Consider the following 12,465-nt stretch of genomic DNA (forward strand, 5'->3'; position numbering starts at 1 on the left):
TTACTCCCCCCTGGCCTGATGCCCTCCTGTACAGTGATGGATCTTTCCTTTTCAGCCGTTTCCTTCATGATCAAGCTTGGTAGCTTAGTCAACCTTCCAATGATCGTTCTCGTCCGATCCCAACAGCAGCTCAACACCATATAGAGTCATTGTCAGTCCAACATTGACCCACCTCCAAGTGCTACCGCCGACATCGCCTTCTCGTAACGACCAACCGTCCTCGCTGTCGCTGGTCGAGAAATGCTGCAGCAGAAGACTGGTATATACAGCAATCATGATGGAAGGCGAGAGCCAGCTGAGGAGGCTAAGGACCTTGGTGGCAGTCTCCGAGTCGTCCCAATCAGCGTCGTGCATGTAGACCTTGGCTCCCAGATCCTTGACAGACGGGATGATGCGAGTAGCGCAGTAGAATACGAGCAGGCGATATGTTAATGAAATCATCACCGACGGTGTGATCGTCTGGAATGCCGCCAGTAGCAGGGCCAAGGACGAGTGTATCGCCTGCGGTAGCGAGCCCAGAATGTGCAGCAGTGTCGAGTAAGAAGCCATGATGATAGGTGGCAAAGGTGGGATATCAGGTTGTGTTGCCGCTTGGTCCTCCCCATGCTGTGCGCCATCAGAGGGCAGGTAATCTGTGAAGATCTGGTAGACGCAGAGCACGACGTAGGCAAATAGAAGTGACGACTCGACGGGGCTGCCTCGACCACTGCCGATGCCATATACGCATAGGAAGATGGCGGTCGTCATGGCTACTCCAATGAGGATGGCATCGAAGTTGTTGATTTCAGGAAATTGCGCCACCCTCCAGAGGAAGTAGACAGAGCTCGCAATCACGGAGCCCGAGAAAGCCAGTAAGATGATCTGCCATGTTAGCGATGGAGGGATAGAAAATAATCAGAGGTCCACTTACAAGCCACGAGTCGCTGCGTCCACTATTCACGAGCCACCTGGTGAGCTGCCCAAGTGATTGAATGACCAAGAGCGTGCAAAATCCTTCAAGGAGCTGGAACACGGGCCCTGAATAGCGTAAAGTGTTCTCCCAGCTGCCGAGCATGAGTGTCTCGACCACGCCATCCTTTCCAAACACCCACTCCGTCCAACTTGTACTTTTGGACTGGAGAAGCCCGCCCAAGGTCCTCTCAACCCAGTTTGTACTACCCGCATCGACTGCAAACTGTCCCAGCGACCAAATCAGCAGCGCAGGGATGATGATCCATTGCGAAAGGCGTAGAACTGTCGATACCGTCCAGCGGATACGGGAGCCTTCGGGAGTCAGGAACTTGACTATCGAGTAGAAAAGATAGTATAGGAACAGCGATAAGCTGTACGCCAAGCCGCTGTCACGTCCGCCCACATCGAAAGCCACGGGTATCGATAGAACGATGCTGAACAGAAAGGCGGTGCCCAGGATGACGCTGAAGAACCACCACATCGGGACGGCAGACTCGGGTAGCTAACAAACCACCGTACCAAGCTTGCGTGTGTGGAAGCGAATCGATCGACTTGACAATGAGCTCGCAGAAGAGCGCGGTGCCGTATTCGTCAGAGCTGGCAGTATGCGGGCTTCGGTTGCGTGCACGCACGCGAGATCGCGTGACTGGCCTAAGAGCTAGGGATGCTCATGGGCGATGCGCAGGATCGACGACCGTTCGCGAATAACCAGAGGAACACGTCGCCCTAACGTCACCTTGCGATCGTGCTTGGCTTTGTTTGCTTCGAAGAGGGGTGGTGTTCGGGATGAAGACAACCAGAGTCAAAGAGGAAGGCGGTGTTGCCCAAGGGAGCGCGGGTCTGTTTATCGACGGAGCTTATCTTCACGTGCGGCGTCGAGAAATTGGCTTGTGATCGAGGCGGTCACGGCCGATTTTAGAGATTCAGGGTCCAGCTCAACCTGCATCGATTTACGGCGATATGCAACCGAGCACACGAAATCAAACAGAGCGTTAGGGTTTCTTCCCGTTTTTTACCTATTCTATCGCGCCTTGGCTTAGGGGTCAAGGTGCGTTGCATGTGTGTGCGTGCATGCGTGGGAGTGCCAGCTGTCCGACTCCATTCTGTGTGGTCCTGATTGACGCCCGACAATTCCTAGTTTCTTCACCGTGTTTCTGAGCAGACCTTGGCGGTTCTCCACAACCTCCGCACGAAAAGTGAATGTAGTCAATGTGCTCGTCTCTACAGTGCTCAATTTCGCTGTCATGAACATGCATCTACGTAGTATTCCTCTCCTGTCGATGGCTACTTATGCACTAGAACATTGAAACCCCGGTCCTCTCTCAGCATTGCGTCATGATCACCAAAATGAAGCTCGTCTTCATGTGATACCGCACAGCCTTCCAGATGGCCGTGTTCCCACCAATGCTAGTCTAGGCACTCCTGAGAACGGACATAGAAGTTGGAATTGATACGGAAGCCAGAAAGGCAACCGTCGATATGTACCTTACTTCTATGTCCTGATGGAGGAGCCGACGGACTTAAACGCCAAGTTGTACAAAGCCCAAAACCACCAGGGCAGGTATGGCCTGGACAAACAGGATCTTCCTGCTCGCTGTAGCTGCCCCATATGTCCCAGCGACCAGAACACAGCCAAGGAAAAAGTGCTGGAGCTGCTTTGAGAATTCAGGGATTGGGTGGATGATGCTCCAGCTTAGACCAGCAGCAAGAAAGCCGTTGTATAATCCCTGGTTGGCACCGAGGGTTTTCGTCTTTTCTGCGAATTCGGCGCTCAGCCCAAAAGCCTTGCGCCCTCGTGGTTTCGTCCAGAGGGCCATCTCGAGAATCGTAATGTAAACATGAATCAGGGCCACAACACCCGTGCCGATGCTGGAGAGGGGCGCCATTGTAGCGGGTTGGATGGGTTTCTTCGAGGAAGGTCGCCTCAGGAGGGTAAGTGCGGGTTTCACTCTGACACGGGCGATACGCCTTAATTATATAACCCCGGAGGATCGTGGAATGCGAGGATTCACATTCAATGCCTCCATGATCCAGCCCCCAAATTGGCGTGATCACGTGCTATCATTGTCTGTATGCTATCACAAAATGCTGCGACGGCTAGATTAAGCACTATCCATCATATTCGTACTCCGTAGTATAGGAAGAACAGATCTGTCAATTGTCGCAAAGGAAATCACTGGTGAGAGCCACATAGCCTAATATTAGCACATGGCGGCGTTGATACTCCACGGAACGAAAGACTCGGTACTCCGTACTCCGTACCTTAGGAACTCCATTAGCTTAAAGTACGGATACAACAGCAAACTAAGGTAACTACAGTATGTATCGGATACATACATATCAGTCTGAGGCTAAAAGCTCAACTGCTCAGCTATGTCAAGACTCAAAAGTTGCCACAGCGAGAAAAGGCGAATCTACGTATTCTCGAACGATGAACACCCCAACGATTGGTGCGAATCAGGCTGGAGAGCCACTATTAGCCGTCACCCCTCTCGTACGGCGCATGACACATTAAAGCCGCGACTAGCTCTCGATGCGGCAGTGGCTACATGATGACCCTTTTTGACATGCGGTTCCGCTAAACCCCTGGATCTCCATGAAAAACAGTCGCGCCACAATCGCTATCCACACCGACATCAGGTGAGCTCCATTCCCACGGGTACAACCTGGCCTCGTTCAGCAATGACGGCTAGCTTTTCTCTCGCTTCAACCTAGATCGTCTCGTCGTCGTCTTCATTCTCGTTCAAGATGCCGTCCTGGTCGTCCTCGTCTACCGTCACCAAGACGCCCAAGCAGCGCAAGTCGGCGTCTGCAGCGTCGTTGTCATCGAAGAAAGACACCCTCGCCGACAAGGCTGTCGCCGATGCGAATGACTTCTTCTGGACTTACACGGAGGAACCGCATCGCACCAGACGGCTGGCTATCATCAAAGCCCACCCAGAAGTACGTCAATCTCAGCGGTCTCTTGTCCTCTCGGCATAACCGCTAACACTCGCAGATCACCAAGCTTTGCGGACCAGAGCCACTGACCAAATGGGTTGTTCTCGGCGTCGTCACACTACAGGTCCTTCTTGCGATATTCCTTCATTCGACGCCATTTTTCTCGCTCAAATTCTGGGGCATTGCATACGTTGTCGGAGCGACGGCGAACCAAAATCTATTCCTTGCCATCCACGAAATCTCTCACAACCTCGCCTTTAAGAATCCTTTGGCCAACAGGCTGCTTGCCATTGGCGCGAACCTGCCCATTGGCATTCCTTACAGCGCTTCTTTCAGGGTACGTACGATGGAGTCAAGTCACAAATACGGACTAACGACAGACAGCCATATCACCTCACTCATCACAAGTCGCTCGGCGTCGATGGCGTGGACACTGATCTTCCGACCTCCTTCGAAGCATTCGTACTCGACTCCATCCTGGGCAAGGCCTTCTTCTGCACATTCCAGATCTTCTTTTACGCCATCCGCCCAATGACCGTCTACCGCGTCCCTCTTACAAAGATCCACTTGCTCAACATCGTTGTACAGCTCGCCTTTGACGCTGTTCTTCTACGCTTCTTTGGCGTCAAGAGTCTTCTGTACCTGCTATTGAGCTCGTTCCTGGCCGGAAGCCTCCATCCCTTGGCGGGTCATTTCATTGCCGAGCACTACGTATACGAGACTGTCACCCCCAAGGCGCGTGATCCGAACAACCGCGTCCCGGTGCCCGAGACGTTCTCTTACTATGGCCCTCTGAACTGGTTGACGTACAACGTCGGTCTGCACAACGAGCACCACGACTTTCCTGCTGTTCCGTGGACCAAGTTGCACGAAGTGAACCGCATTGCGGCAGATTTCTACGACGACCTGCCTCGCCATGAGAGTTGGGTCATGGCCATAGTGAGGTTCATTTTCGACAAGAACGTCGGCATGAGATGCCGCGTGAAGAGGGAGAGCGGAGGTCGTGTTGTAGGCGGCGGTAGCGGGTGGACAGAGAGCGAGGTGCAAAACTAGAGCCATCGTGGAGGCGGCAGCACTTGAGCAAAAGCAGACGAAGAATACACAATGAACGAATCATGCACTATTGCCTTGATTGAAGATGCGCAGACGCAAAAGAGCCCCGTAGGCTGCAAAGCACAGGCACTAGTACGGACGTACAAGCTACGTATTATCTTCAATCGCTGAGGTCAGAAAAATCATCCTCTCGCTATCGGCTCATCACATCCCTACATGGCTACATTCGCCCAATCTCAACAGGAGCCATCTCCTGTACATGTACTCTCCTAGCAAATTGTATCTTCACGCCGCTCAAACCATCGGTTTCGGGCTCCCTTTTCCACCTCAGAAGAAGAAGTAGGCAACCAGAAAAGACAAGAAACATAGCATTGCCACAATGGGCACCGAGACCCCATGGACCTGCTGCGGGACGGCTTGAGCCAACTGCCCTGTAGCCTTCTTCGCCTCCTCGGCACCCTTAGCCACACGTTGACGGACGACGCTATCAGTACGTGTAGCTTCCTTGACTGTCTCGACCGTAGATTGCGCTGTAGCCTGCACAGAAGCGGCGGCAGTGGCGGCGGCAGCTTGTGCCTTTTCCTTGATGTCCTCGGGTTGGGACTTGGGGGTATCAGTGTATGGCGGGGGTGCGGTTGAGGGAGAGTCAACTCCGGCACTAGGCGAGGCGAAGGTTCTCGAGGCTTCCGGGGTGTCGACGTTGTCCTGTCCAGTTAGCAACTTATCGGCCCAAAGTACAAAGCTGTACTCACCGCGCCGTTCGTCTGTTTACTAGGTGTTACGGCAATCGATGGAGCTGCTGCGGTGTTATCGGCCGCGGCTAGCCAGTTGACGCGAATCTTTCGTTCGGTAATCGAAGACTTTTCTGTAGTATCGAACTGCGTCCATTAGGTGCTGGAATGAGTCTTGGCAAGGGCTGACCTACAACTGAGGCGATGCTGGCGAACTCCTTGTCTCCAGTGATCGGCGCAGACTGAACAAGAAATTTGTCACGGCATTTGGCGTCTGCTGGAGGCTCCTGCTTCATAGCCTGGAGGAGAACTGCGAAGCTTAGTATACAGCAGGCAAACTGACACCCTCAGGTCACCTACCTGTAACATCAAACGACTGCCCGGGCTCAATGCGACCAGCATTTGGGCGGACACAGTATCTTTCACTAGTCAGCGATGGCTGTTATGGCTCAAGCAGAGGGATCGGTGCGTACTGCTTGGGGGCGGTCGTCTTGACCTATCAATACAGTGAGTCGGCATGTTCCGCGCGCATCGAGGGGTAAACAGGACGAACCTTGAAGGCGACGGGGGTCGCGTTGGGGTTGCGTAGGCTCAAGGTCTGCGAAACCTCAAAGGTGAATGGCCCTGCCAGCTGTCAGTAGATGCAGCGAGGCGCATTGTACTACATACGCTGGAAGCTCAGCTCGCTAGGCTCGATGTCGACCGACATGGCGTTCTATGGGCGATGCACGCGGGCAAGGGGTTTACTCTAGGGAGGGGTACGGCTCCTGGGTGGTTGAGAAAATGGAAATTGGCGTCGCTGTGGTTTTTCCGCAAGGTGTGAAAGGTGCGTCGATCGGTTGGACGCAAGGTGGGCGTACAGTTGGTGAACTTCGTAGGCGTGGGTTGCGATGATCTCGGGACGGTGATGTGACTTTTGGAGGGTCTGTTTACGACGTCAGTGCCAGCCAGCTGGCCCAGCTGTGGCCACAATTACCTGACAATCAAGAAGCGTAGATCCGAGGCAGCGTGCGTTGTAATCCTCCGAAGAAATCCCGGGGTTCTGTATACTTACAGAATCATTACTTGCAGAACGAATAACCTTCTCACCTGATAATTATATGCATTGGAAGTAGCCTGTTCCTGAGTCGGAGGAATTCTCTGGTTCTATCGATCTTATTTGATTTGGTCATTCGTGATTCTAGTTCCAGGTGATTCTAGCCTAGGGGTTTCGGAGGATCACCAGCCTACCCTATAATGCCAACGGACACGTCGTTAACTCTACCTTACCTTGGTAGCTATTTGCCGAAGGCGATGGTCAATATTGTGCGTCAGTGTGGGCAATCTGATTCAATAAGCGTCATTCAGAACCTCGACGAAAAACGCATGTCTAATCAGAGAAGTATACGTGAATGTAGAGTCGGTGCGTCTTTCGCAATGACGGGCGATGGCATTAGAGCCATAAAATTGTAGATCCAACGCAGTAACAATTTCATCGCCTTGATTTTATTCCAATTATTCATGATAATGTTGGCAGCTGAAATTTCTCGTCTAGTGAGACGTCATTTGATTAAACATGCCCGCTTCTGATGTCTCCTGTTACTCAATGCGTGGATCTGCGAGTGTAAGTAATCTTTACGAGCCTTCACAAACTCCAATCCCACAAACTCCACTTCAACATCAGCCAACACCGCCCTGACGTCAACCACTAAGCATCTCTAACGATTCATCATGGCAACCGATTTGGAGCAGCTGTTGGATATGGGCTTTGAAGAAGCCCGGGCTAAGCTGGCTGTCAAGAAATCCGGCGGCCGTAAGGTCTTACCTTTCCTAAGTCGCGTGCATTTGCTCATCGTGAATAGTCCAAGGAGCTCTCGAATGGCTGGAAACCAACCAGGATAAGACTCTTGAGCAAATCCAGGAGAGTTCTGGTGGCCAGGACGATGAAGATGAAGACGCCACCAAGGCTAAGATCGCCGAGCTGGAGGCCGGTACAGAAGCCAAGTCAATGGTCTGCAATGAGTGCGGCAAGAAGTTTCGTTCCATGCAAGCTGCCGAGTTTCACGCATCCAAGACGTGAGTCGTCCGCGATGGATACAGGCGGTCAAGGTGCTGATTTACCATAGCGAGCACACTGACTTTTCGGAATCCGCCGAGGAGATCGCCCCGTTGACAGAAGAAGAGAAGGCAGCAAGGCTAGCAGAACTTCGAGAAAAGGTCAAATCCAAGAAGGCCGCCAGCGCCATCCAAGACAAGGAAGAGGCGAGGCGCAACGAGGTAAGTCATCTGCTACTTGCCGAGAGCATGAACTGAGCAGATCAAGCAAATACGCCAAAAGTCGACCAAGGAAACTCAAGAAGCCAAGGAGGAGCTTCAGCGCAAAGAGCAAATTAAAGAGGCTGCTCGGAAGCGTCAAGAGAAACTTGACGACCTCGAGGCCAAGAGGAGAATCAAGGCCAAGATTGAAGCTGACAAGGCAGAGAGGAAGCGGAAGGCCGACGAGGCCAAGGCAGCGCGGGAAGGCAAGGCGGCACCAGTGGCCGAGTCAAAGCCCAGCGCGGCTCCGGCAGCTCCCAAGGCCAAAGTTGATCACGATCAAGCCAGACTGAGGCTACAGACTGCGTCTGGAAACATCATGAAGACACTTCCTGCCGAAACAACGCTGTTTGAATTGGCGGAGCAGCTCAAGACCGAGACAGGGACTACTGTCACGAGCTTCTCTACTACATTTCCCAAAAAGACTTTCGAGGGAGACGTCGACATGTCCAAGACACTGAAAGAGGCAGGCTTCGTGCCTTCATCCGTACTCATTGTGAAATAGGCTGGTTCAGAGGTTAGAGGGGTACGCACAGCCTGGTGTTGGAGTGCTGGGACAGCTAGCGAAATATCAAAGAAATAACCATCGAGTCACGCATCACCGTCACACTTGAGGAGAAACACACGATAACCAGTCGTAACTTTTCAAAGTCCTTGAATTTGACCCCGTCCCCGGGTAAACTCCGTCGTGAAGGCCCTCGTCGCATCATTGCACAGTGGTAAATCGCAGTTGTGAACACCGCCCTCTTCCCATGCTGTCTTGATCGATTAAAAGTCAAAACACCGCGCGTGCGGGCACCTTCAAAGCCATGCCGTGGAATACAAAGGAAAACGATGTTTTTGCGGGAGGATAAAAGCCGTCGCGGGTGGGAAAGTGTCGTCGAGAAGGATGTTTCGTTTATTTGGTGAAACTGTTTAGTCGAAGAGACCGAAGCCCATGTCGTCGTCCGACTCGTCCTTCTCCTCCTCCTTCTTCTCCTCGGCGGCGGGCTCGGCCTCAGCAGCGCCACCAGCGGCAGCGCCACCGGCAGAGGGGCCAGCAGCGGCACCTCCGGAGCCGACGTTGGTCAGGAGCTCCTTGATGTCCTTGCCCTCGAGAGCCTGTGTCCCTCGTGTCAGTAAATCGTTGCATTGAATGTCGCAGTGTCGGCATGTCGTACCTTGGCGAAGATGGAGGTCCAGATGGGCTCGACATCCTCGATCTTGGCAGCCTTGATCAGGGTCTGGAGCTTGTCGGCCTGTGAGATATTGCGGTCAGTTCAGTCCACCAACGGTGATCAACTTCGGCAATCTTCTTGCGCGATGCGCGCGGCGGGGCATCATTGATTCCGAGTCGATAGGAAGACTCACGGTGACCTCGATGCCATCGTCGGCGAGAATAAGCGCCGCGTAGGACGAAGCGAGCTCGGGAGAGGTAGACATTGTGAATTTGATGTCTCGTTGTCTGTGACGTTGAGGATGGTGATTTGGCGATAGTCGGAGGTTGAATGCGAAGTACACACCACAGAGTAGACTGACCACAAAATTCCTGGTCCGCGAAATTGTGACGCTGCAGGGCTTCGAGACCTAAAGTGGTAGAGCAGGCAAGATTTTCCGGTGCCGGCCTGGTCCAATCATGTGATTGGCTGTCGTGAATGCCCAATCAAAGCTGAGTCAACGCCAAGGCGAAACCCCGCTGCTGTCCTCATGGCCGGTACGTACCTGCCGCCGACAACTGAATGCAGGAACCCCACCTCCGGTCAGTCGAACAGCCCCACCATGAAATCAGAGGTATCAGCAGTTGCTCCCGGTCTCGAGCATTGACGTATCCCGCATACCCGACCTTCCTTGTCGTTGAGCAACAAGGAGACAACTCATGCCATCGACGAAGCCTCGATCTTTGGGCCCGAAAAAGATCACGTGAAACCTTGTCCAACACACCACGATTGTGGGAGGTACCGACTTGTCAGCGAATACTGTGTCAGCCAGGCCGGCGTTCGGAAGCGCTGGAAGAGCGACCTTCGGCATTAGTAAAACCTCCTTGCGGGCGACATTACAGATCGGATTACAGATCACTTAAGAACTCTGTACACCCTCGAGCTTCTCAAAATCAGATTCCGCTGAGATATTCCTGCAATTATCTCCCGAAGAATGGATACACCGGCTGTCCCGCTGCCTCGAGATGCCCGAGAGCAAGTCATCCTCGATCGTTTGACCGTCATTCGCGACAGCCTCCTTCTTCTCAAGCGCGATCGCACAACATATATCCGGAGTCAAGATGTTATCCCTCTCTATGACGACACGATCCAGCAAGTCAAGGATCTGAACACAGCACGAGCGGAATCTGGCAACAAGGAGGAGAACCGAGGTGCGCGGGACCACGGCTTGACCAGATACTGGGCTAACAGACCGTAGTGGACAAAGTCTTGGAAAGCTGTTTTCAATTGCTATCGCTCTTCTACTTGACCATTGGGCGCAACAACGAAGCCCCTGCCGCTTATGCCCTGACATCGACTATCAAGCGTTTACTTGACCATCTGACCGAGGTCGAGCTATACTCGGCCAAGGACCTAGATAGCATCAACACTACGCTGTCCCGACTGTCAAAGAGCATCCGAAAAGCAGAAGAGAGTGGCGCATCCGATCCGCAATATTCGCCGTATCTGCTGGAGCTGGTGAAGAATCGAGTCGCAAGATGCCAGGAGATGACGGATCACCTTTCCGAAAGACTTGGGCGTTTCAGCGAATGTCTTTTGGACAAGTACGAGAAGCTTATTTCCATTCTGCGATCCATCTCATTAGCCAACACAAAAACACATGTAAGCAGTTCAGTTACGAGAGGTTATCAGTGGCCCGCTGACCTATACAGTTCTCCACGTCTGAAATGGAGAAGCTACGAGCTCAGCTCCTCCAAGTTGGTGAAATGCGCAACGGTGGAAAGTTCTGCAGCCCCGACGGCACCGCACCCAGCGGCGCTGACGAGGTACTTGACTTGTACGAGCGGTGTGTGAAGTGGTCGGATATGGTTCTGGAAAGAAAAGGCCAGGTTGCCGACCAATGGAAGCCCATATACACGACTCTCGTCGGCATCCGGAACGAACTGGAGAAATTGTCGCTGACGCAGGCCTGGTCCCTCCGTGAGACGGATCTCTACGATTTCCAGCGACAACTAGATAAACTGGACGAAAGCCGGCAAGGTGGCAATTTCTACGACGAAAAGGGACGTCCCGCCGACCTTTGGACCCAACGCACTCTACTCTATCTGATCAGGCGAAGCTACGCATACATTTACCAGCTCATGATATCTTCGGAGCCAGTATCAGAAGCCCTGCTTCCCGTGTACAACCAATTGCAGACATTGAAGCGGTGCCTCCGTCAGGTCAAGGACACAGGCGGCGTGTCTTCGGTGCGGGAGCTGTACCCATACAGCATGAAGGTAAATACAAAATTCTCCAAGAATATTCCAGTGCCCTGACATCAGCAGCTGAATTCACTCGACAATATGCGCCAAGATGGGAAATTTGTTGTTAACAACGACATTCCCGAGGGACAAGGCAGTGTCAGCGAGCTTCTTGCAGAATGCTTCGAGCTCACCTATGAATTAAGGGTAGCAGCGGAAGAGAACAGCGAGAAAGAGGTCAAGACTACAAAAGCTGAAGCCTAAGGCGGAGCTTCCAGCGACCTTTGATACTTTAGAGTTTTTATTGTTTTGAAAGCGGCGCGACTCGTTTCAGATCTATATGTTTTGCGGACTCTGGTATTGATCTTGCTATCATTGTATGTTTACTGTGTCCGACATGACGGTGGCAGCCCTTGATGGCTGGGAAGGACGATAATACTACGTAGCAGTTTGCTCTCAACTGGGCTTTGACGGCTCGGCATAACCCCCGACACCTTTCTTGAAGGGAATGATCTGAGTCTGTCACAGTACGATGAGCATGTGTCCACCTTGTAATGACTATGCTCACCTTCTCTAGGTCCCAAACGTCGTTCTTGGCGTAATGGTCGCTTCGCAACATATTCCAGACCTCTTTTCTGGTCTGGTTCTGAAAGATGAAGGCGCTTCCTTCAAAGTCAAGGTCAGACACATCGTCACTCTTTGGAATATCGCGGAGAATCGCGCCTATGCTGTCAGTTGGATAGCGAAACTGGGAGGGACTGCAGACCGCCAACAGCAATCTGGCCTGTTTGAACCCTTGACGCGAGGCCATCGAAATGAGCGCTGGGATAGGCGATCAACTTCAGTTCGTGCAGGCGAAGAGGTCACCTACGGACGGCATTCCAGCCTTCTCTCCCTGGCTCCCGGCTTGTCTGGAGCGATGACCAGAAAATCGTACCTGGCAGATGATGTCGAAGTATTCATCGAACGACACTGGAGCGCGGAGGTAGAACGCGGAGCAGCGACAATGCCGCGAGCGAAAATGCGAGACGCCATCGTGCAAGTTGCACGTACAATATTAGGGGGCGAGGGTCGGAGTTCAACAAATCAAGTCGGATTCAAGGGCTCGTTACTGTA

At 52.7% G+C, this 12,465-nt stretch overlaps 7 protein-coding genes across 7 annotated transcripts; 3 read left to right on the forward strand and 4 right to left on the reverse strand.

Annotated features, from left to right (window-relative positions):
* Positions 1-84: 84 nt before the first annotated feature.
* Positions 85-1,432, reverse strand: F5Z01DRAFT_635340 (ER membrane protein; the record flags this gene model as incomplete). Its single annotated transcript, XM_046262142.1, has 2 exons — positions 85-861; positions 911-1,432. 2 exons carry the CDS (start codon positions 1,430-1,432, stop codon positions 85-87), a joined length of 1,299 nt encoding a protein of 432 aa, XP_046119647.1.
* A 799-nt stretch (positions 1,433-2,231) lies between these two features.
* On the reverse strand, positions 2,232-3,327 carry F5Z01DRAFT_554586 (uncharacterized protein). The gene has a single exon (XM_046260656.1). The coding sequence runs from the start codon at positions 2,835-2,837 to the stop codon at positions 2,472-2,474; it is 366 nt and encodes a 121-aa protein (XP_046119648.1). The 5' UTR covers positions 2,838-3,327; the 3' UTR covers positions 2,232-2,471.
* A 372-nt stretch (positions 3,328-3,699) lies between these two features.
* F5Z01DRAFT_673022 (fatty acid desaturase-domain-containing protein) lies at positions 3,700-4,944 on the forward strand (the record flags this gene model as incomplete). Its single annotated transcript, XM_046264888.1, has 3 exons — positions 3,700-3,894; positions 3,950-4,228; positions 4,276-4,944. 3 exons carry the CDS (start codon positions 3,700-3,702, stop codon positions 4,942-4,944), a joined length of 1,143 nt encoding a protein of 380 aa, XP_046119649.1.
* A 327-nt stretch (positions 4,945-5,271) lies between these two features.
* On the reverse strand, positions 5,272-6,384 carry F5Z01DRAFT_673023 (PapD-like protein; the record flags this gene model as incomplete). The annotated part of the gene is made up of 7 exons (XM_046264889.1): positions 5,272-5,649; positions 5,697-5,822; positions 5,870-5,985; positions 6,036-6,094; positions 6,149-6,171; positions 6,229-6,299; positions 6,345-6,384. 7 exons carry the CDS (start codon positions 6,382-6,384, stop codon positions 5,272-5,274), a joined length of 813 nt encoding a protein of 270 aa, XP_046119650.1.
* Positions 6,385-7,145: 761 nt separating this feature from the next.
* Positions 7,146-8,592, forward strand: F5Z01DRAFT_651995 (DNA-binding protein). Its single transcript, XM_046263253.1, has 4 exons — positions 7,146-7,467; positions 7,517-7,730; positions 7,781-7,931; positions 7,978-8,592. The coding sequence occupies exons 1-4, from the start codon at positions 7,386-7,388 to the stop codon at positions 8,473-8,475; spliced, it is 945 nt and encodes a 314-aa protein (XP_046119651.1). The 5' UTR covers positions 7,146-7,385; the 3' UTR covers positions 8,476-8,592.
* F5Z01DRAFT_652001 (60S acidic ribosomal protein P1) lies at positions 8,593-9,470 on the reverse strand. Its single transcript, XM_046263254.1, has 3 exons — positions 9,321-9,470; positions 9,131-9,208; positions 8,593-9,071 (listed from the first exon to the last, which is right to left on the reverse strand). The coding sequence occupies exons 1-3, from the start codon at positions 9,390-9,392 to the stop codon at positions 8,886-8,888; spliced, it is 336 nt and encodes a 111-aa protein (XP_046119652.1). The 5' UTR covers positions 9,393-9,470; the 3' UTR covers positions 8,593-8,885.
* Positions 9,471-9,603: 133 nt separating this feature from the next.
* Positions 9,604-11,783, forward strand: F5Z01DRAFT_555832 (uncharacterized protein). The gene is made up of 4 exons (XM_046260660.1): positions 9,604-10,317; positions 10,365-10,768; positions 10,819-11,385; positions 11,434-11,783. Exons 1-4 carry the CDS (start codon positions 10,101-10,103, stop codon positions 11,611-11,613), a joined length of 1,368 nt encoding a protein of 455 aa, XP_046119653.1. The 5' UTR covers positions 9,604-10,100; the 3' UTR covers positions 11,614-11,783.
* Positions 11,784-12,465: the final 682 nt, after the last annotated feature.

This window comes from Emericellopsis atlantica (genome assembly GCF_019669845.1).
Source record: "Emericellopsis atlantica unplaced genomic scaffold F5Z01scaffold_9, whole genome shotgun sequence".
Lineage (NCBI taxonomy): Eukaryota > Fungi > Ascomycota > Sordariomycetes > Hypocreales > Bionectriaceae > Emericellopsis > Emericellopsis atlantica.